Consider the following 23,189-nt stretch of genomic DNA (forward strand, 5'->3'; position numbering starts at 1 on the left):
TCCCTTCTAATGAAAGTGGCTATCCAAACATATCAGAGTGAGAACATACCACATTATCATCCTCCTCCCTTGAAAGAGGATAAATGCTTTAGTGCATGTCACGGCTATAGAACGACCATTGGGTACTTACCATGAGGGGTCCTTCTCCTCTGAGGATAGTAGGACACCTTGTGGGTGATTCCCAACCCATCAGTAGGGAGGCAGGACTAAATTTTCAACTTCCTGTTTCCATTGGGAGTCACCCTCAACTTAGTTCGGCAGCTCCTGCAAGCAGTAGGAACCTTCCTTCTAACTCAAAAAATATAACTGATATAACCATTAGAACTAGAATAAGGCAATGAAAACAGGACAGAAATAGCATATTTGAAAAAAACAGGGTAACAGGAGTATTTACACTTTCTTGAGAAGCTATAACTTGAGTTTTTCTCTGTTTCTGCTTCATATAAATATTTTTAGATATCTGATGTATGTCGATGGTGAGAATTAAAGGGTAGGGCCAAGGTGTCCTACTATCCTCAGAGGAGAAGGACCCCTCACAGTAAGTACCCAATGGTCATTCTCCCTCTGAGGCGTAGGACACCTTGTGGGACATCTTAAAAGCAGTGTCCCTAGGTAGTGGGAGGGATCTCACCATCGGCGTCCCTCAGAATATGTTGCAGCACTTTTCTTCCAAATGTGGCATCAGCAGAATCATATGCATTAATTTTGTAATGCCTGATAAAGGTTGAGATTGATGACCACGTAGCTGCTCTGCAGATTTCCTCTACAGATGCCCTGTTAGATAAGGCTGCATTTGCTGCTGTGCTTCTCACCGAGTGAGCTGTCAAACCTTGTGGCAGCAGAAGTTTTTGAGCTTTGTAGGCCTCAGTAATACGTAGTGATTTGCTAATGGCAGCATTAGACATTCTTTTGCCTGTGTGTGGTGGAGATATATTTATGAACAGAGAATCTGTTTTCAATAAAGCATCTTAGAGCCCATCTGATGTCCAGTTTATGCCACAACTTCTCCATGGGATGAACCGGATGTGGACAAAATGAGGGTAAGTAGATCTCTTGAGACCTATGAAATCCAGAGTCTACCTTTGGTCTAAATGTGGGATCCATTCTGAGGACCACCTTGTCCATGTGGAAGATACATAAATCCTTGTGGACTGAAAGCGCTCCCAATTCAGATACTCTTCTGGCAGAAGTTATGGCCACCAGAAATATAACCTTCATTCTAAGGAATGACAAGGAAATCTTTTATAAGGAAATCTCTTTTATAGGCTCAAAAGGTGATTTTGTTAATGCAGTGATCACCATGTTTAATTTCCAAGTAGGAAATCTGTGCGACTGGGGAGGGAGAGAAAGAGCGGCAACTCTCAAAAACCTAGTGATATAAGGATGTCTATTCAGTGCATTTTTGCCATCTAAATTTAATACAGAAGCAAGTGCTGCCACTTGACGACGAAGTGCAGCTGCTTTGAGCACTGAATCCAAGCTGTCCTGAAGAAATTGTAGAATTTCTTTCATCCTAGGTTTCAAAAGGTTGATCTTTTTCCTTCTGCCCCAGCGGATAAACGCTTTCCAGATCACATTATATATACGGACCGTAGAAGGTCTCCGAGAAGCTAACATTGTTCGTGTCACCTGATCAGAATATCCCAGATTTAGCAACTTTGACCTCTAAATTTCCACGTGGTCAAATAAAACCACTCCGGGTGTGGATGACATATTGGCCCTTGATACAGCATGTCTTCTGATACTGGCAAGATTAGGGGAAGAACTGTTGATAACTCTTGATGATCCACAAGCCAGGGACATCTTGGCCAGTATGGAGCTATCACTATTATCTCGGCTTGAAGTAGTCTGATTCTCCTTATCAGCCTTGGTAAAAGTGGAATTGGTGGAAAAGCAAATAGTAAGGTCTGTGGCCACTTGGCTGTTAATGTGTCTGTGGCCTCCGCTTTTGGATGAAGAAAGCATGTGAAGAAGCGCTTCAGTTTGTTGTTGTACGGGGATGCAAATAGATCCACTTCTGGTTGGTCAAAGTGATCCACTATCATCTGGAATATGCTGTGCTTCAATGCCTTTTCCCCCTGACATATTTGCTGACGACTGAGCAAATCCGCTTGAATATTGGTAGAGCCCTTAACATGTTCCACTCTTATCGAAGCTATGTGAAATTGTGCCCAATTTAACAGACAAGTCGGTTCCTTGAAAAGAAGAGTAGACTTGGATCCTCCCTGTCTGTTTATGTACGCTTTCACAGAAACATTGTCCATTCTGACTAATACATGGCAGCAAAATGGATCAACGCTAGTCTGATTGCCCTCAGTTCCAAAACATTGATCGGAAGCTTGGACTCCTTCTGGTTCCAGGAACCCTGGACTGGAACGTTGAAGCATGTGGCTCCCCAACCTGATAGACTGGCAACCGTATATATTTGAATCCATTCTCCAATCAAAAACTGTTTTCCCTGAGTCAGGTTGGAAGTCTTTGTCCACCAGCGTAGGTTCATCTTTAGTTTCAGTGGAACCATCAATGAACAGTCCATCTTCTTTGAGATGCGGTATTGGCAGGGTCATAAGAAGTTCTAGAGTGGTCTGGAATAGAACCTGCCCCATTGGATGACATCTATTGTTGCAATCATTAAGCCTTGTAGCGCTCCTAACGACATTAGAGATGAGTTCTTGCTCTTAATCACTGCTGCAGTCGCTTCCCTTATCTTTTGCGCCTTGTGAAGTGGTAGAACTAGGCGATTCTGTAATGTGTCTATTATAACTCCCAGGTGTTCTAGGCAATGCGTTGGCTCCAGTGAAGTCTTGTGACTGTTGATTTTGAATCCGTGGCTCTGCAGAATCTGGATGGTCTTGTTGGTGTCCAACTGTGCTCTTTCCAATGTTGGTGATCTTATAAGGGTGTCGTCTAAGTAAGGGTGAATGTGAATGCCCTGTGCCCTCAGCAGGACGACTAAGTTGACCAATACTTTGATGAACACCCTCGGAGCCGATGATAGGCCAAACGGTAGTGCTCTGAACTGCATATGAAGGTTGAGATAGCGAAATAGAAGGAACTTTCTGTGACCCACAAAGACTGGTATATGTAGGTACGCCTCCATGAGATCTATTGAAGGTAATAGCTCTCGTGGTTGTAGGGCTTCTGTTACCGAATGCAGTTTCCATTCAAAACTTCTTTGACAGGATGAATGTATTCAGATGTTTTAGATCTAACACTGCTCTCCAGTCGCATGATCTTTTCGGCACTGTGAAAAATATCGAATAAACTCCTTTCTTCTGTTCTTCTGGAGGAACGGGTTCTATTGCTCTTATTTATAAAAGATGTTGAATTGCTTGAATTGTGCGATCTCTTTTTACTGGATTTGTATGACTTGGTGAGCAGACAAAGTGGTTACGTGGTATTTGACTGAATTCTATTTTGTAACCGTCAGAGACGATTTCTTTGCACCAAGCGTTCATTGTTGAATTCTGCCACTGATGTTGAAAATGGAAGAGACACACTCTGACTGGAATTATATCGTAGTCATGCTTTGTTTGGTTTGTTGTCTCTGTCCAATCTTTCTGTCTGTTTGCCTCCAAACTTGTTGAATCTGTTCGAGATGTTGTGGTGAAAGGGCTGTTTATGGGAATTCCAGGCTCCTCTTCTATTGTCTTGTCTAAACCGGGGTAACATGTTGTGCATGAAAGGAAGATTGAAACCCCTGTCTGTTGTCTTGACAATGGAGAAACTTGGGCATAGCTGCCTTCTTGTCTTTAGTATCTGCTAGTATTTTTATCTAAGTCTTGGCCGAAGAGGTGCCCTCCATGAAACGGATAAGACATCACAATATTTTTAGAATGTGCATCTGCCGACCACGCTCTCAACCAAACAGAACGTCTGGCTGCCGTTGATGAAGCAATAGCTCTGGCAGCGAAGATCATGGAGTCCAGGGAGGAGTCTGCCAGGAAGGATACAGCCTTTAAGACCCAATTGGTCCCTTCCACCATGCGATGGTCTTCCTCTGGGATCCCTGAGATAATTTTCCTCATCCATACAATTGAAGCTCTTGCCACCATGGACCCTATTGCAGATGCCTTAAGTGCCATAGCAGAGGCTTCATGTGCCCTTCGTTTGGTGTAGTGGTTAAGTGTGCGGACTCTTATCTGGGAGAACCGGGTTTGATTCCCCACTCCTCCACTTGCACCTGCTAGCATGGCCTTGGGTCAGCCATAGCTCTGGCAGAGGTTGTCCTTGAAAGGGCAGCTGCTGTGAGAGCCCTCTCCAGCCCCACCCACCTCACAGGGTGTCTGTTGTGGGGGAGGAAGGTAAAGGAGATTGTGAGCCGCTCTGAGACTCTTCGGAGTGGAGGGCGGGATATAAATCCAATATCTTCTTCTTCTTCTTCCCTTCGTAAGGCAAACTCTGTCTTCTTGTCAATATGATCTTTTAGTGTGCCTTGACCGTCTTCCGACACCAGACCGTATCTCTGAAGAGCTGCAATTGGAGCATCAACTAAAGGAATCTGCAAGAAATTGTTAAAGGAATATAACTGGTAGAGCTTTTTTTGAAATCTTGGGCACTATTTATTAGCAAATAATTTTCTCCATTCTGCTCTGATCTGCCTTTCAAAATACGTTGGAAATGGAAAAGCTTTGGCATAGGATGCCCTTTGTGGAAAAAATTCCATATCCCCTTCCTTATGTTTTACTTTCGATTTTCCAGCTTCCTCCTCCTCATCCTCACCATCAGGATCATCGCGAAGATCTAATGCTATGAGGGTCCTAATGCGTAGATATTGATAGTCCTCCATTTTAAAGAATCGTTGGGCAGACTCTGGAAACTCAGTATTGAAATCTTCCTCATCTGAGAGGAATTCCCCTTCTTCTTTGTCACCGGTTCTATCAGACTGGTCATCTTCTCTAGAGGGAGAGGAATCTCTTCCTCTATTTGGAGAGGAAACCTGTTTTTGTGCTGCCTTGGTAGGCCACTTACCCTTCCCTTTTGGTCTTCTAGTAGGGGAGGGTGATGATGAATGGGAGTGAGATCTGCGTCTCTTTGTACTGCGATGCTTACAAAAGGCCTGCATTTCTTCTCTCATTTGACCTCTAAGTAGAGAAGAAATCGCTAGGGAGCAGCACAGAAACCAAATCCTCTTGTGCAGTACCTCGAGTAGCCTCTAGTTGGTCTACTAGAGAGTAATCCGTAAAGGCTGCACTAGACTTGGCCGTGGATTGGGGTCCTGCAATTAGCGCTCTACCGTCCATTAAACAGTCCGGCTCGCATGCCTCACCATCTCCGCCGGACTGGGAAGGATCTGGACGGCCCGAGGCCTGCATTCTGCCTTTCGCCGGGGCGTCTTTCTCTTGCGACCCATTTTGGCGCGCTTTTCTGAAGCACCGCATGAATGTGGCAATGACGGGGAGATTTGAACAAGCCTCTCTTGGGTCTTGTTGGCTCCACTAACCCTCTGTTCACTCAAGGGCTCACACTCCCCGCAGGAGAGGAAGCCATCGTTCTTGGAGTGCCTCATTCACAGGAGCCCACGATGATCTCAAGGCCCGTTAGAAGTACTGGGCATAAAATGGCAGTTGGGATGCCTGAAGGTGACTCCCGGCCAGGGAAAGAAAATATTGAAAGTTTGTCAGAGGAAAAGATAAGAGGGAGAATTAGACAATAGAACAGTATGATGAGTAGACAGGTAGCAAAGGATCAAGAAATTGAGTAAAAGTAAAAGTATCTACATGAAGAGAATAATAGTAGCTGATGATCCTATATTCGATGCTCTCCATACAGAGGCAGGAAAAGAACTGAGTTGAGGGTGACTCCCAATGAAAACAGGAAGTTGCAAATTTAGTCCTGCCTCCCTACTGATGGGTTGGGAATCACCCACAAGGTGTCCTACGCCTCAGAGGGAGAATTTATATGGCAGCAGGTGGGAAAGTATGTACGTTATACCAAAAATTACAAAACGTTATCTAGATAAAGTAAAGCTGTCACTAGATCTTAATCTTTCTTCCCACCCTCTTTTGTTAAAATTGTAGTTTTATCACATTTATTTGAGAATCTCACTGAACTGATTGCTTCTAAGTGAAGTCTCACAAAATGTAATCAATAGTAAGAACAATGTGAACCACTTAAACTGTAGTAGGTGGCTCATGCATTCAGGTTTGCACTATGCATTAAAATGCAAATTCAGAGTTATTTGAAACAGAATTACTAAAAGCTGAAGAAAAGCTAAAAATAAATTATTAGGCAACTAAATAGCAATTATGCAAGCCTGCTAACCTGAACACGGTGGCTTGCTGAAGTCCATACCCTCGCCAAGAAAAAAACCCCCCAGTATCACAATTCCAGCTGGCATACAGCACAAAGTAGGAAGATCTTACCCTGTTGAAGTACAGCATCGCCTTTTCCAGATTTAGAGTTGTTACCTTGAATGTTTGAAATAGTGTCACCTGATTAAAAGAAAACAATGATGAAACACCTTAATAAATTAATCCATTTATCCTAATAGACAGACAACAGAAGACATATACACCCACAGCTTAAACTTAATAACAACAACACAATTGTTGTTGTTGTTATTATTGATATAGATTTGTTAATCACCCCAACCCAGCTTATGCCAGGCTCTGGGTGATACAATAGATGTATCACAAAAGCAATATATACATGTAAAAACTACACAATAAATTAGATTAAAAGTTTTTCAAAATGTTCCAAATATCAAACAAGATGGCATGAAAATATGACCCAAAAACAGAAAGATAAGCCAACATAAATAAAACGCATCTCATATAAAGCCTGCTTGTTGGAAACAGTGAAAGCAGATAAGTTCCTACTTAAGGGGTTTTGGTGACCAAAGATTTTTTTTATTTTGGAAGAAGATAACAAATAGAATTTTAGAAATCACAGGTGTGCAGATAAATTTAGCTTCTGAGTTCATTTTGCTAAATTTTAGGAAAGACTCTAAAATATTCTTGCTAAATCATAAAAGAATAGCGTTTTTAATTTATGCAGCCAAATTGGCGATAGCACAAAAATGGAAAGCAGAAGCGGCTCCTTCTCTAACGTTATGGCATTTGAAGATATATATATATATCATGGCCAAGCTAACTGAAATGAACAAAAGATTACTAGACCCAGATTCAGATATATTTTTTTCTATCTGGTATCCGATATTAGAATACCTAAAGAAATATGGTGAGATCCCTAAAATAGTAACAACAGTTATGGTAAATATAAAGTAGAAGATTTTCTCTTATTTTCTCCCACATTGTTGTTAATTTGAAATTAATTACTCCTCAGTCATAACAAATGTTTGGTAATACCTTTTCTTTCTGTAATTTTAGAAATCGTTCTATATATGTGTGTATATTACTTTGGATTGTAATACATTAAAATATATTATACAAAATAAATAAAAATGTATATAATCTTAACTCATGTTGAAGATCAGCTTGCAATTAGCATTCACGAGACACAAGTAAGGATGAAGAGAGTTGACACAGTAGATTTTCATGATGCAATGGTATCTAATGAAAAAGCTGAACCCAAACTATACAGAAATTTCCTGTACCAGAATGTTTAGTGCAGGGCTGTCAAACTCCCAGCCCACCCATGGCTTCAATCAGGCCCTCAGCAATTTTCTTTCCCCTCCCACTTCCTGATGTTCCCAGCTTCTTCTGTCTTGTCTTTGCTGGCTTCTGGGCTTGCAAAACTGCAAGGAAAATATGGAATGGATTTTCCATTAAGGTCTCTGGACCTGAGAATGCTGCCTAGTGAGTACTCTAACTAGGGAACCCACAGCCATTTTACAATGGGGAGCCATTGCCATTATGAGTAGACCGGTGGTGGGGGGGAGAAGCTTGCAATGCCCAAGCACTTCATGTTTCCTAGATTCAGAGCATTTGATATTTTTGGTTTCTGCTGTGATCTCCTTGTGCTTTTTCTTGAAGTTTTATTTTAAAAACTGCTTGGCCAAATCCCAGTATTTCCCCACCTTTGCATTTTAAACAAAATACCACAAGAGTTTTAAGCATGTATTTTAAATTTAGAATAATATCTTTAATGGCGTTTATCTGTATCTTTTATAACGTTTATATTTCCGGGCTTCGTAACAAATGAGTTTGATACCCCTGGTTTAGTGCCTTTGGTTAATATAATTTTATATGGGATCTAAATCACATATTTCATCAAATTTAATTTCCAAAAAGGCATCAGAATGCCTTTAAGAAATCTGGGTCCAAAAGGTAAAGCTAACCAGGTAAAGTTATAAAATATCTGATTTTTTGTAAAAAACGAAAATGCTTTACAACTTCTGATTATTTCAGTAAGTACTAAACAAAACTGTGAAGATACCCAATAATCAGTTTTTTCTGCACAGGTTATTAGGAGTGAGACAGTTGTTGAACAGAGCCACATAAAATTAGTCGTGACTGGTACAATAAGGAATCTTCTGAAAACTGTCAGAAAAGAGCCTGATAAAAAAGATGCCTGGGGAATGTTCTCATGTCCAACCTTATTCACCCTCCTGAGCTTTATGGTAGGCATTTTAACCAACCTATCATTTCAAACTAAATCCACAGAGAAGAGATAGTTCCATTTATACCTGTAAGACTACCTGTATCTTTAAATATTGCTCTCGGGGGGGGGGGGCACATATACCTTTGCTTTTTCTGGGGCCAACTGAAAAGGATGCTGCAGATGTTAGTTGTTCACTGGACACTGCAACTGAATTCTCCATGCCTGGCAGGTTTGATTCTGATCCAGCATCAGTCAATACCTTATCACGTTTACGTTGCTGCCGTTTCTCTCTGTTACTGATTTTAGTTTCCCAAGCTCCTGAAAGGATCACAAGAAGCAGTACTGGATAAGACAAAAGTAGTAATGTAGTTCAATGGTTTTCAAATTATGTTCCAGAGAGCTCTGGATTTTCCTTGGTTCAAGTGTTCCTGAATGAGAATATCAGTACAGCCAAACAAGTTTTCCTGAACAGTAACTTGCCTATCTATTATGGGCTTTCTTTTACTAATCAGGGATTGTTTTCATCACAAATGTATGCTCTTTTCCATCTTCCAAATCCTTTGCAAAGCATGCAGCTCTTGGCAGACAAGGTAATGTGCAACAAACTCCCCAATGGTAGGACGTTTGAAAACAACCAAACTAGCATAATGAATCAGATCCCACAGATCCATTCTGCTACTAATAAGCACTTTACTCTCACCCATGGGGTTTTCCTCTGATGCAAGGGGGAGCGGTCTTTAAGGTGGGAGAAAAATGTCATTATTAGTGAACAGATTTAGGGGCTATAACCCAGTGCCTTCAATTAGCTAATAAAAGCTCAAAATAAGTCATTCTACAGCATTCATAAGTGTATACTACAACAATATAATTTAAATAACAGCTTTTCTACTTCACATATAAAGACTACTAACCTATTCTTGGAGTGATAATCATGAACATTTAAGATAATAGTACAACAAATCACAATTTTTTTAAAGAAAACCACACTGATGTTCTGTTTAGCTTTTCTGTACCTTCATCTATTTCCTTTCCCTCAGCACGTGACTGGTCCTGAACCATTTTAGCATCTCCCTTTGGTTTCTTCTTATTCTTCTTTGACTAAAATAGAAAGCAATTTTTCACTATTTATCAAAATATTTAAAATTAATTGTCAAAAAGTACAGGAGACATGGCAAGCTTTGTAGCAGCTGTCAACATAAAGCAATCATTTGAAAGTCAGAAAGAACACAGAGATGTATTCTATCACTCCACTCAGCCCATCAGAGGGCCTTTCTCCATCTCAATGCAGCTTCATCTGGAGGATCAGGCTCCAAAACTGAGGTGGGATGCAACTCTTATCTCACACACAGAGTAATAGCAGTACTTCTTGCAGGGCTCAAAACTCATTAGCAGCAAACGTTCGGTTTCCAAGAAAATGTTTTTATCCTGAAGCACACGTTGCAAGCACTTCAGCTTTAAGAATGCAAAATAGTATGTTGTTACGTAACCTGAAAAGTACTACGCATTATACAAGAAAAAGTTGATACATATTAAAATATGTCAATGTTCTGGGAGAACATTTGAATAAAAGCATTGTCAATGCTATAGATAAACCTGAAATTTTATTTTGAGAATTGATATTTGACCTATATATATTATCTTTTGTACACCTAAAACAAGTTTTTGACACTAAGACAGCTTCACTGATATTTTCTCATTTAAGATACTGTACCCAAATACTGATCATAAATTGCCATTTATTTCAGTATTCTATTAGATAGTGTGATGGTGTTGCAGTTACAGAGTTGGATTAAGCTCTTGGAGAACTATGTCTGAATCCCCACTCTACCGTGGAAGAACACTGGGTGACCTTGGTAAGTATAACCCACTTAAGTGTGTTGTCGGTCATACAAACATCCTGAAATACTGGATGGGTCTCAATGACATACATTCTCTACTGTGAAAATACCTGCATTTTCCCAAAACATTTCTTCAAGTGAAAACAAAGTAGTAAATTCACTCTTTCTCAAGTACCAACATGCCGTTAAGGTTTGAACAAAAGGCCCACTAATGTAACTGTCAATGGCAAGAAGGTGAATGCATCTTTTTAACCAGTCTAGAGCCCTCTTGCACTTTTCTCCAGAACCTGGAGAAAGACATGGACTCTCCCAAGTCTCAAAAAGTAGAGATATCTTCTGAGATTTTCCACTGTCAGCTCCTATCCTCCTCCATACTTGGAGCTGTGGAGGAAGCTTTACCTCCCCAGCTATTCTGTGCTCAGAGGTGCTGACCTCAGTATGTCAAAGTTTCATCAATCCCACACTGAGAGACTGGATCACTGGTGAGCACAAATTTTGACTGATTAAGACCAGACAAGATTTCTGAATGTTCTGATGTTTTTGACAACAGTTCCTTTAATCCAGGCCAGTGTTTTAAACTGCCCAAGTCCATTTCAGGATCTGGAATCAGCAGGACCAAGGAGAAACTATGCTGCCTTATTCTGATAACTAGCATTAAGGACACAACAAAAAATAGTTAGAATTTTGTCCACAAATTGCTTCTGAACTTGATTCTCCATGCCTCATCCAGATCCAAACCTCTATCAGATTAGAAATTCCATTTGCAGCTGTTTATCATTCACAAATCAGTAAACTAACCTTTTCAGTTTTCTTTTCTGCATCAGATGGCTGTTTTAGGTTGTCTCTTTGAACAGTCTGAATTATTTCCTCTTCAGACACTTCATGAGCAGGCTGACCATTTAGCTGGATTTATAAGAAAATTAAAACAGTTAGGCAATGTAATTCCATTTCCAAAATTTAATTACTCCCAGACTGATAAATTTACATACTCAGAGCTTGTACAGTAGTATCTGCTTGCCTACAGCAAGTGGACTAATTAAAAGAAACCATACAGATGGCACTGCTCAGTTTTCAGGCTACAACTGGAATGGCCTTGGGTTAGCCATAGCTCTGGCAGAGGTTGTCCTTGAAAGGGCAGCTGCTGGGGGAGCCCTCTCAGCCCCACCCACCTCAAAGGGTGTCTGTTGTGGGGGAAGGAGATAAAGGAGATTGTAAGCTGCTCTGAGCCTCTGGTTCAGAGAGAAGGGGGGTATAAATCTACAATTCTTATTCTTCCTAAATTACTGCAAAAGTTTGTTTTGGAGTTTATGTTGAAGTAGCAAACGTAATATTCAATGCCATTTTGTTAGTGATTTTATGTTGAGAACAACTTGAACAGCTGATGTCATGTTACAGCATATTACCATTGCAATTACCATTTCAATAGCAATATATTTTTACAGTTTCATTTATTTTTATTTTCTTGTGTTGCGATAAAATTAGCCCATCGATCCCACTAAGCCCATCTCTAATCCACCTGACAAAATAACTTCAAATGATGAATACATTTCCACCAAACTTAAGCTTTTTCAACTCCCAGATTTTGGGATAGGGTGGTTGTACAATTTTTGATTATTCTTCTCACTGAAGGCTAAACAATGCCCTAATTTATTTTGACTAGAATTGCTAAAATTATGCAATACTTCTTGGAGCGCTTGAGAAAATTATCTCACAGTAGAACAAATATGGTCTGAATGAATAACAGGCATAGATGATCCATTATGATGATTGCAGTATCTTCAGTCCCCAAACCAAGTCAGAAAAGACTGTAAAGGATTGAGATCAACAGCATCACCTAGGACTATCTGGAGCTGGGCTGCTACTATACACTGATGCATCTCACTCAAGATTAGAGAGTGGTCCATAGTGTCATAGATCACCTTGCTCTTGTTAAATCATAGACCGTTTTCGCACACAGCTTACCTCGCAGTCACAATCCTGTTCCCTCCGCAGCGTCTGTCAGATTTCCCACCATATGTGCCGGAGTTACAGGAAGTGTTGCGACTTTTGTGTAGCAAACGTAAACTGGGTTTTAGCGGTTTACGTTTGCTATGCAAAAGCTGAGGCACTTCCTGTAACTTCGGCGCAGATTGTGGGAAATCCGACCAGACGCTGCGGAGAACAGGATTGTGACTGTGAGGTGAGATGTGTGCGAAAACGGTCATAGTCTCATTACCAGATCCTTGAGTGCAGGGGAAGATTACACAGTCTTCTAAGAATTGCACTAACTACCTCCCAGACAAAGGTCAGACATACAAATGGCAGTACACATGCTAGTCACACCCCTAGGTGCAGATAATGGAACTCATCCTTACAAATGCAATGAAAGATAAAGCCAGCAGCAACCCCAATGTGGCATTCTATTTAGAATGAATTGAAGTTGCTTTAGTTGCAGCATCACAAATAGACCAAAGGGGCCACTATCTCTAAAATATTCTACAGTACAGAGCAAATCTTAAAGTGGGATCTAACAAACATGCAGTTATAATTACGTACTTCCCGTTCATATAGTTACTGCTCCAGATGCTATGTTGCCATATGTGTCCTAGTATACCAGGCTTACTGGGCCCCTTTAACAATAGGTGTCCAGGCATAAGTGATCAGCCAGTAATCTCCAGAGTCAAGAGACCAGAGTTCTAGCCAAGTACAGCCAAGGAGACTCCACTTGGGTAGGGACAATTTAATAACTACATATGTTGCTTTTGCTGTACCGTTAGAGCACTCAAAACACAGCTACTGCTTTTCAGAAATTACAGAATAAAAGGTACAACTGGAGAAATAATATCTACTTCAACTGGGTGCCTTTTATGATGCAAACTGCACTCAGGAAAAAAGAATGGGAATTAAGTATGGATGATCAAACAAGCTCAATGTCATTGTTATGGCTCAATTGACCACAGTTTAGAAGTTCACAAAAACTGGAAACCAGGTAAGGAAGTTAAGACTCCCCCACCCTGCCTTTTTTCAATTTCCCAATGGAAAAGGGGGGGGGAGGCAGAACTAAAAACTTGCATGAAATATTTTCTATTTTTGAATATGTGAAATGCTTTTCAAGATAATTCCTAAGCATGGTCAGCAAAATCACAAGGAAATTTTTATGACAATAAATTTAGCAACAATGTATAACTAAGGCCCCCCCCTTCCTCCCATGCAGTCTAGCCTGCCAGCTAAGATCTGCCTATCAAGTCTGTTCTGTGCCCCTGCATCCAGAAATGAAGCAGGGAGAAACAAATAGGCTTGCCTGCCACCAGCCAGTGGGGGAAAGCCCTGCCCCAACAGCCAGGATGTGCCTTTAGATCTGGGCAGGTTTAGAAGAAGCTTGCAAACTGTGTCTTAGAATGAGTGTGTACCTTTACATCTCAGCAGGACATGAAAGCTGCATGGGGATGGGTGAGCAGCCAGAGTCACGTGATTCTTCCCAGTGAGTGTGTGAGAAGGAAAAGAGCACAGTCCCTGCATTTGTTTCAGAAGTCATTTGTATAGTTAAATGGATACTAAAGAATTAACTAGAACCTGAGTAGGGGATGGAGGAAAACTCCACCCCCTAGACTTCTGTCTTCCTTAGTTTTGTTTTCCTGTGTTAGTCTGAAGAAGTTGGTTGAACAACAGCATACTGTTACATTCAGCAACTCCCATGAGTAAAGCATTTGCCCCAGTGAGATCACAAAAGTGTGGGCTTGCAAACTATTTACTTTGGCTGCTTTGTAAGTGTGTGTGTTCACTTTCATTTAGTGGAAATGCTGCTACTGGGAGACAAGAAAATGAAAACTGTATTCAAGGAAACTGCATTCCTGTATTGTTATTTATTTTAGGAAACTGGAAAGTCTCCAGGCTCCATCCCTAGGTATTTTCTGAGTTGGACCTGGCAACCCTAGTAACCAGAGACAAGGCTTTTTCAGCAGTGACACCTCTCCTAGGAAACACAGTTCCCCCATGAGGTTTACCTACCCTATTTTCTTTGGGGCATCAGGGCAAAATGTTTCTTTTTTGTTTTGTGACTTGTTTTAAGATGTTCAGTGTTTTATGGTGTTTTTATATTCTGAGTTTTTAATTGTTAATGTTATGGCATTTCATTTTTTAAAATTATGTTTCATTTTGTAAGCCACTTCCAGCAGATTATCTGGCAAAGTGGGACAGAAATTTCCTAAACAAAAAAATACAGGTGTGACAATGGTTTAATTATATATTATGGAAGAATTTAGTCTTGATATCCAGATTCACTGATTTATTGTGACTGAGACTATTTCTGTCCAAACAATATTCTTGTTTACTACCAAACTGTTTTCTAATTTTGTTTTTCCTACCTCTCACATGGCAAAAGTTAAGGTAGTTTTGCAAAGGCAACACAAGGTGTACTAGCCTGCAGTTCTATCACAGGTATCAGTACATTTCCAAATGTGTTCATAGAAAACGAAGGCATTTATATTTTTAAATTTTATAAATAGACCAGACAGCAGAGCTTCAAATGCAAAATAATATGTTTTCTGTTGCTAAAGCAGTAAAGTGTATTGAGATTTGACCAAAATGTAAGTGCTGCATATAAATCTCCATAAATCTCTGAATTTTCCTGAAACAGAAAAACATGTTTTCCCCTTATGACTTCACAAATTCTGAAAATTTTACATTTCTACACCAGCAGCAGGACAGATAAATTGAGGGTGAAAAGCTGTTGAATCAACCCAAGACAGAGAAGAACGCATACACTTAGGTGCTGCACTCCAACCCAAACTACTTGTCCCTGTTCTGACACACTGAGAGTGACAGCTCATTATTTGATTGGGAACTCAATATATAGAGATCTCCAAATGTATTTTAAAATTTTGATGTGGTCTGAAGAAAAGTTTTAGGAATGCTGTACATTAAAGAATACAATGCTTTTTAGGAGTAACATGCTTCCTAAATAATGCACATTAACTAGCATTCACTAAGCTATTTCTAACGTCTTGAATCAAGACCTATGAAAGTTATCAGATGATTTTTTTAAAAAAAACTATTGCTTGCTGTTTCACGTTTGTTTACACAAACCTTACTCCCACATCTCCTTCCTATGACTGCAACAAGATAATTAGATTTTCCTGTTCTGTGACGAACTGTATCTTCATACTTGAACTTGTGAACTGTGGATTGTCCCAAGGAAGACAAATAATCTTCGTGTATAAACAAAGATCTGCTATATGCCTCTAATTTTTTTCAAAAAATACACAGAAAAATATCTGAAGCTATTGAACAAAGTTCGAGTTCAGTGGCACCTTTAAGACCAACCAAGTTTTATTCTGCATATAAGCTTTTGTGTGCATGCACTTCTTTATTTCATGCATGCACATGAAAACTTATACCCAGATTAAAACCTTGTGGGTCTTAAAGGTGCCTTTGGACTCAAACTTTGTTCTGCTGCTTCAGACTAACATGGCTACCCACCTGAATCTGATGCTACTGTATTTTCAAATATAAGACCCTTAAATTGGCAGTGTCATAAAATCAAGTTTCTAAATATAACTACAGTAGCTTGAGTTAACTTCAGATTCTCACTTGACAACACGAGACACTGGAAATGACCACAGTTGCAAAAGATTCCCTTCTACAATTACATCTAATCCTTGATTTAGAGAGTGCTAGGAAACTAACTTCTGTAACTTATGCTGTACTTGCACCTCTAACATTTCTCATGTAGAACACAAAATGTAATTCACATCTACCAATTTCCTGATCTATTTACCTATTTATTAATTTGCTATCTAGAACCTGGTAAGATTAAACGACGAATATTAAATTAGTTAACTCCTCAAACTAGTCAAGAATGGCACTGGTGCTATAACCAGGCCCTGAAGTTTGCCATTTTCTCATGCACCACACAACATACAAGGTGTATGTAAGAGAATGCGAGAGTGCACAGTGATTAGGTACAAAAATTAAATGCCTCCCATGGCAGCCCTAGAGCAAAGGACTCTCTGACACAGGGCAGAGTGGATGTGAGAATGAGCTATAGTCAAGCACAACTTTGGAAGACCAAAAATATCTGTGGTTCACTTAAAAAAACTGAAATATTTTAGCAACCCTACTTTTAACTGTCTCCCAAAACAAAGTAAACGTTTTAAAACCCATCCAGAAGATTGGGGGCTTAAAGGGTAAAAGTTTGGAAGCCAAAAAGATAGGAGAAAACAGCACACTGTTCAGAGGCTAGTCAAATCCTTGATGAAAAGTCTGTGCAGGCAAATCAATTTTAAAATGTTCCCTTGTTATTCAAAATAAATGTTCATACTGATTCCTCATAAGGTGCTGTAGTTCATTGTTATGCCCAGTAAAGAAAAAGGGCAGAGAGATCAAATTACCAGGGCATACCCGCACAGATATTCACATGTATAAATAGATGGGGGAGGGGGCTGTAGTTCTATGAAGTTTCTCTTCCCTCTTATAACATGGTTTCATGCCAAGTGATTCCATAACATTGTTAGGGAAAGGGAAAACTAAACATAAGGTTACCAATGTTATTAGCAAACCCATGTTCCACATTTTTAAAAAAATCTTTGACTGCATACAGGCCTCAGGTAACATTCAAGATGTGTGCAGAAAGGAAGCATAAGCCTGAAGTTTGCTCCTGCTCCCAGAATGCAACTTCAATGGGCTCATAAACAGTCTCAAATGCTGATAAATAAGAGTCAGGTACTTAGCTGGCTTCAAGACTCTTACACAATTGCATAGTGCTGATTTTTAATTTTAAGTTCAGCGAAGAATTTGTCACTTGCTTGAAAGTATCAATTCCCTCTTCAAAAGTACCTGAGTTACAAACTACCATTATCATGGTAATAATAAGGCAGTGTATGTAGGCAGTATAGTGCTGCATTGTTGTTTAGCATAAGCATACAGGTCTCTTTCTGCTAAAGCACTGACTAAGCCTTTAGCATTACAGCACCAGTAGCAATGCTTAAGGCAGAAGATGAAGGAAAGAAACTTGTTCAATCCCCACAGAGGTGATCCAAGGTGGTTGTTCAGCACTCCTAACATGAAAAAGTTAGTAAGTACAAGATCAGGTGTTGTGTCAGCCCAGGAAGCAGAGTGTGGGCAACCATCCTTTATTATATATGTTTTCCCAGTTTAGAACACAAATCTGGTAAATAATTCCTTACTTACCTTTCTCCAAACCACAGCTTTATTTTCAGATGGTCATTTCAAAGCAGACCCTTGCAAATTTTAGCCTTTGCCCTGCACTTTTAATTCAAAGGCAACAGTTCTATAACAGTGATATAACTAACCTGTATACCCTACCTCTTTTCGTGACAGCTGGCTTCTGGGTTCTTCATGTCATTATATTATACATGGGGCACAACATGCCACTGTTACAAAATCTGACACCAATGCAAGGCACATCCCTTTCATTCTGGAAGCATGTGGTTACACATATAATTTCTAACATTCAAACTATGAGTGCCCTTTCAAATATGTCGCTATTCTAGATAATACAATCATATCATAGAAGCTTAAGAATTTATTGTCATGTGTTAGACAAGCCATATGACTTCAGTTAAAGTCCTGCTTTAAGTCACTTATCTTGTTGAATCTCATTCATCAACATGGCTGGAAGAAAATTTCAAATGCCTAGAAACCAGACCCTGATCTGAGCAAGCAAATCTCAAAATCTTAGGCATACTCTTGGCTGGTCTGATAACATTTTAGGTTGTTAGGTTCTTCGGAGAAAATCCAGGGACTTTCTATGACTGCTTCCTACCACATGAAACCACAATGTCATAAAAGTGAATTTTTAGTTCGCTGTAAAAAACAAACAAACAAATATAGAAGGATCCCTAATTTATTTCCCCTTTTTACTGTACACAGTTCTCCCATGGCCTAAGAACAGTTCCCATCAACATGACTACATGAAACAAACAAACAAAAATGGTTTAAACAACCCAATTCAATGTACACCTTTTCAGAATCAAACCTGATTAAACACACAGTTTCTACACTAAGAGAGCTGAATATCATGATGTTATAGTCCTTCCAGGGCTACTTAAATGTGACTTCCTACAAAGGAAAAATTATGAAAACTTCAAAGTAGATCCTTCACCCAGGACAATTTCTCCTACACAAAACACACATTTTGTTACATATAACAAATTGGAAGCTAGATCGAGTGCTAACGTTACCACAGTCAGCTAAAAATCTACAAGCAGTTCAGTAAGCTTGTCTATTCAGCAAGCAGTGTAACATTTAGAAGATAACTCCATATAGAAGATTATGGGGTTTATTTCAGAAACTTTCAAGATACTTTAACAACAAAAGAGACTGCTGAAAAGCTCACAAGTCACCACTTCAGGTGCTAAATGAACCATCAAAGCAAGAGAGGAAGTGTTCAAAAAAGTGCAGCTTCCAACAACTTTTGACAGTTGCAAATCAGCCTCAGATTTCTATAAAAGAATGTCAGGTGTTTAACGAGATCCATGTTGTGGACATTATATTGATTGCATCCTTATTTTTTTTAATTTTACTTCTGTTAAATGTATTTAGTTACATGTTTTGCACAAGTCTGACAACACTCTTGAGTGCATCAGTATTCCGAACAAGTATAACTTCAAGCATAAGGAAGCAATAAGCAGCGCTTGTCAAATAGCCCCAAATCATCAAAGACCTCATTAATGTTTTGTACAAATGGGTTCTAGGCATAGGTCTTTAAATACTACCAGGTACAAGATGTGCCTGCGTGCATGTGATTTGCAGCTATCTCCCTGGAATCTTTAACCTACCGCTGGTGGATAGTGACCTTAGACCTTCCCGATGATTCTTCCTGGCCATTCTTCTGACAATTCCTTCTATCCATTCTGCCCCACCCCCGCTTTCCATTACATTTCGCTCACCCTGCCCATTTTCTCCGGCGGTTTTTTTTTTATTCCGTTTTTTCTGCTCTTCTCCCTTCAGCAAGAGCATCGTGTCTGCCCCAGAAGACGCCTTGTTGGGGCCACCGCTTCCTCCCCCTCCTGTCAGGCCCACAGCCGCCGTTTCCTCCTCCTCCTCGTCGTCTTCCTCCTCTTCTTCTCCCACCTCGGCTGCTCTGCCAGGGCGCTTCTTGCGAGCATCTCCCGCTCTGGCGCAGGTCGCAGCCCACAGAAGCCCCAGCAGGACCAGCAGCCCCAGAAGGGCTGTAGAGAGCAGCACTAGCCAGGTAGGCAGGCGCTGCGGCTCCAGGCCGGGCGGCAGTTGCAGGCCTAACTCGGTGCGCAGCAGGCCCACGCCGGCCGACAGCACGTCCCGCAGCCGGGATGACACCTCCTCAGCCTGCTGGGCCACAGCTTCTTGCCAGCTCGGCGCAGCCATGGCCCCGGGGGGGGGGGGACTGGACCAGGACCGGAGACTCACGTCAAGCCGACCACATCTCTCACCCCACCCCCCTGAGAAGCAAAGGCCCTTCGGCTCGCCCGCTTCGATGTCGCCTTCCTGTCAGAGGAACTGCCCCGATTTGGCGAATGGCTCGCTCGGGCTCTGCCGGAGGCGCCTCCTCAGCCTCTCACGGCCCAGGAGCGCAACGTCACCTCTCTGCCGCCGAACGTCGGCGGCCGCAAACGTTCCGGCGCACGCGCATGTCGGCTGCTCCCTGCGCGCGCACACGGGTGGACGGTCACGTGGACGTCTTGGAGCGGTTGTGGAAAGGGGGAAACGCTCCGAGCTGCGCGTGCGCACGCGCTTTCTTCCGTCTTCCATATTTGGGACTGCCTGCCCTCCCCCGTCCCTTATCTTCCTTCATTTGCGCGTGTGTCGGAGTGAGAGGGAGTCGCTTGGGTGTGTGCACGTCATTCCGAGCCTTGCGATTGGATAAACCAAGAAGGGTGTGCCAATAGTCTCGACGTGGCACTAATCCCTCGTGAGGGAGGGGGAAGAAAGGGGAGGAGCCACTGCCCCCACAGACCGAGAGCACAAAGACTGAGGCGGGTAATTTGGATAAAAGAAAAACATTAACAGGCACGTTAACCGACACAGGCTGAAGCTGTGGCCAGTCGCCGTCGCTCTCGTGAGGTGCTGGTCCATACAGTTTTGGCGAATGTGAGAGATTGCTCCTGGGCCTGGGGAAGTCTGGCTTCAGATTTTGAGTTCTTTGTTGGTGTCCTGTCACTCTTTTCGTGTGCCCTTCCTCAGAGGAGCGTTGTGAAGAGAATGAAGACGAGACAAGCACATGCTTCATCTTGAGCTGCTTGGCGAAAGAAAAATGCATTGCATTGTGGGAAACACCTAGGGGTGCCAGACTCCAGGTGGGACCTGGGGATCGCCCCGAATTACAGCCCACTTTAGACTGTGGAGATCAGTTTCCCTGAAGAAAACGGATGCTTAGGAGGATGGACTCTTTGGCATTGTACCCATTGAGGTCCTTGACCTTCCCAGGCTCCATCCGCAAATCTTTAGCAGTTTTCCAACCTGGATCTGGCAGCTCTGCTTCCCCTTTTGTTGCTGTTGTTCAGTCGCACAGTCGAGTCCAACTCCTTGAGACCCCTTGGACAAAGCCACACCAGGCCCTCCTGTCTTTTACCATCCTTCGAAGTCTGCTCCCCCATCCCCCACCATTGGCCAGGGGGGACCTGGCAACCTTATCCTGGAGAGTTTGGGCAAGGTGGAGCTCAGCAAGGGTGTGGTGTCACATCCAGGTCAAACAATTTTGCATTGTCACGTTGTTTGCTCAAAGCCTGCACTTTACTGTGAAGCCACTTCCTTTCAGAGTTTATATATAAATTCCACAATTTATGTTGGGAATTCAAAACTGGCAATTAGTTGTGAGGCTTTTGCAAGCTTCTTCATGGATAAAATCTTGTCACTCTGTCAGGACTTGCTTGCCAGCATTGATACAGTACGAAAATGAGTCCCCTTGGCTGTCTTCATGCTCACTATTGGACCAATTCGGCCACCTCTGGGCTGATGTTGATAGGATCCTGGGTACTGTGAGCCTACCACTTGCCTCTTAGACCTGTCTGCTCATCATGGCTGGTAAAAGCCAGTGGTGATGGAATAGGGCCCCCCATGGTAGACATTATAAATCTGTACCTGGTTTCGGGGGTCTTCTGAAGGGATTTAAAGAAGGCAGTGGTGAGGCCACTCCTGAAGAAACCATTTTCTGATTCATCCAACTACTGCCCAGTATCAAACTTTTTGTTCCTAGGTAAGGTAGTTGGGAGAGCAGCAGCAAAACAGCTCCAGGCTTTCCTGGAGGACACATTGGCTTTGGGTCCATTTCAGTCGTGCTTCTGCCCCAGCTAAGGAACCAAGGCAGCGCTGGTTGCATTCACAGTTTATCTCCCTAGACAACTGGATCGAGGCAGGTCTGTGCTACTATTATTACTTGACCTGACTGCAGCATTCAACAGTTGATTATGATCTGTTGACCCACCGCCTTGCTGATGTGGGGATCTCTGTGATGGCCTTGAAATGACTTGTCTCATTTCTCCAAAGTTAAGGACAGAGGGGGGGTGCTAGGAGAGAGGGTGTCAACATGATACCCATTCTTATATGGTGTTTCCCAAGGGGCAATCTCTCTCCAACGTTATTTAACATCTATATGTGCCCCCTCGCCCAGCTGGTACAAAGTTTCAGGTTGAGTTGTCATCAGTATGCAGATGACATCCAGCTGTATGTGTTGATGGGTGGTTGGTGGATCCCACTTTGGATATTTTGATTGAGTGTTTGAAGGCTGTACACTAAACATTATATCCCAAGAAAGACTCACGTATAACTGGACGTTGAACAAGACATTTAAACCAAGATTTCTTAAACCAAGAAATTTGCACACAAATTGAGCAAGAGATTAAACTTTATTTTGAAAACAATTCAGATTGTGGTGTTTCCAAAGACATTGTATGGGATGCTATGAAGGCAGTCATCCGAGGCAAGTGTATCTCCCTGAATTCTGCCTATAAGAAGAGAAAACTAGAACTTAGACAAAACATATTAGATAACATTAAAATACTAGAACAAAAACATAAGCAGACAAGCTCAAAAAATATACCATAAACTTTTGCTTGAAAGGAAAAAATTGGATCTGATGGAATCCTCCACTATTAGGAAAAATTTACTTTTTTAAAAACAGAGATATTGGCATAATCACCCTCATTCTTTAAAACTGCTGTCTTGGAAACTTAGGAAAGAAATAAGTGAAAGACATATCTATTTCATCAAGGACCACCTAGGTAAAATTCATTCCTCCAACAAAAAAAATCTTAGAAATTTTCCATCAATACTATGAACAGCTGTACGCTTCAACCAACCCTCCCTCCTCTTTAAAAGACAATTTTTTACAACAAAACATTCTTAGCCAGCTATCGCTCAAACATCAACGCTTTTTGGACTCACCCATAACATCTCTAGACATAAACGAAGCTATTAAAACCACTAAACCCAATAAAACTCCGGATAGAGACGGAGTACCCTCAGAATTTTACAAAAAATTTGGCCCCTCTCTTATACCCCATCTTACTACAGTATGTAATTGCATCATGGAGTCAGGTTGCATGCCTCTTTCATGGTCTCAGGCGAAGACAGTCCTTATTCCTAAAAAAGAGAAAGACCCACTTAACACCAAATCCTACTGCCCTATATCATTACTTAATAATGATTACAAATTGCTTACCTCAGTTCTGACTGCCAGATTAAATCGTATAATAGGTTCTTATATTCATGTCAATCAATCAGGATTCATCCCAAATCCAGACATTACCAACAATACGAGACAAACACTTAATCTGATACAATACTGTGCCTTTCAACCATATGAATCCTGTATTCTTGCTCTGGACATTGAGAAGGCTTTTGACAGCGTAGAGCCACAATTCCTACATA

General features: G+C 41.3%; 1 protein-coding gene across 1 annotated transcript in view; it reads right to left on the reverse strand.

Moving 5' to 3' along the window:
• Nucleotides 1-19,930, reverse strand: part of MTDH (metadherin) — a 34,535-nt gene extending 14,605 nt beyond the window's left edge. Inside the window, 6 exon segments of the mRNA XM_060243465.1 lie at nt 6,366-6,434; nt 8,647-8,823; nt 9,519-9,603; nt 11,142-11,246; nt 19,232-19,261; nt 19,263-19,930. Coding sequence (XP_060099448.1) covers nt 6,366-6,434; nt 8,647-8,823; nt 9,519-9,603; nt 11,142-11,246; nt 19,232-19,261; nt 19,263-19,688 — 892 coding nt within the window. The 5' untranslated portion in view covers nt 19,689-19,930.
• Between the last annotated feature and the right edge of the window lie 3,259 nt (nt 19,931-23,189).

Source organism: Heteronotia binoei, chromosome 7 (genome assembly GCF_032191835.1).
Source record: "Heteronotia binoei isolate CCM8104 ecotype False Entrance Well chromosome 7, APGP_CSIRO_Hbin_v1, whole genome shotgun sequence".
In the NCBI taxonomy this organism is placed as follows: Eukaryota; Metazoa; Chordata; class Lepidosauria; order Squamata; family Gekkonidae; genus Heteronotia; species Heteronotia binoei.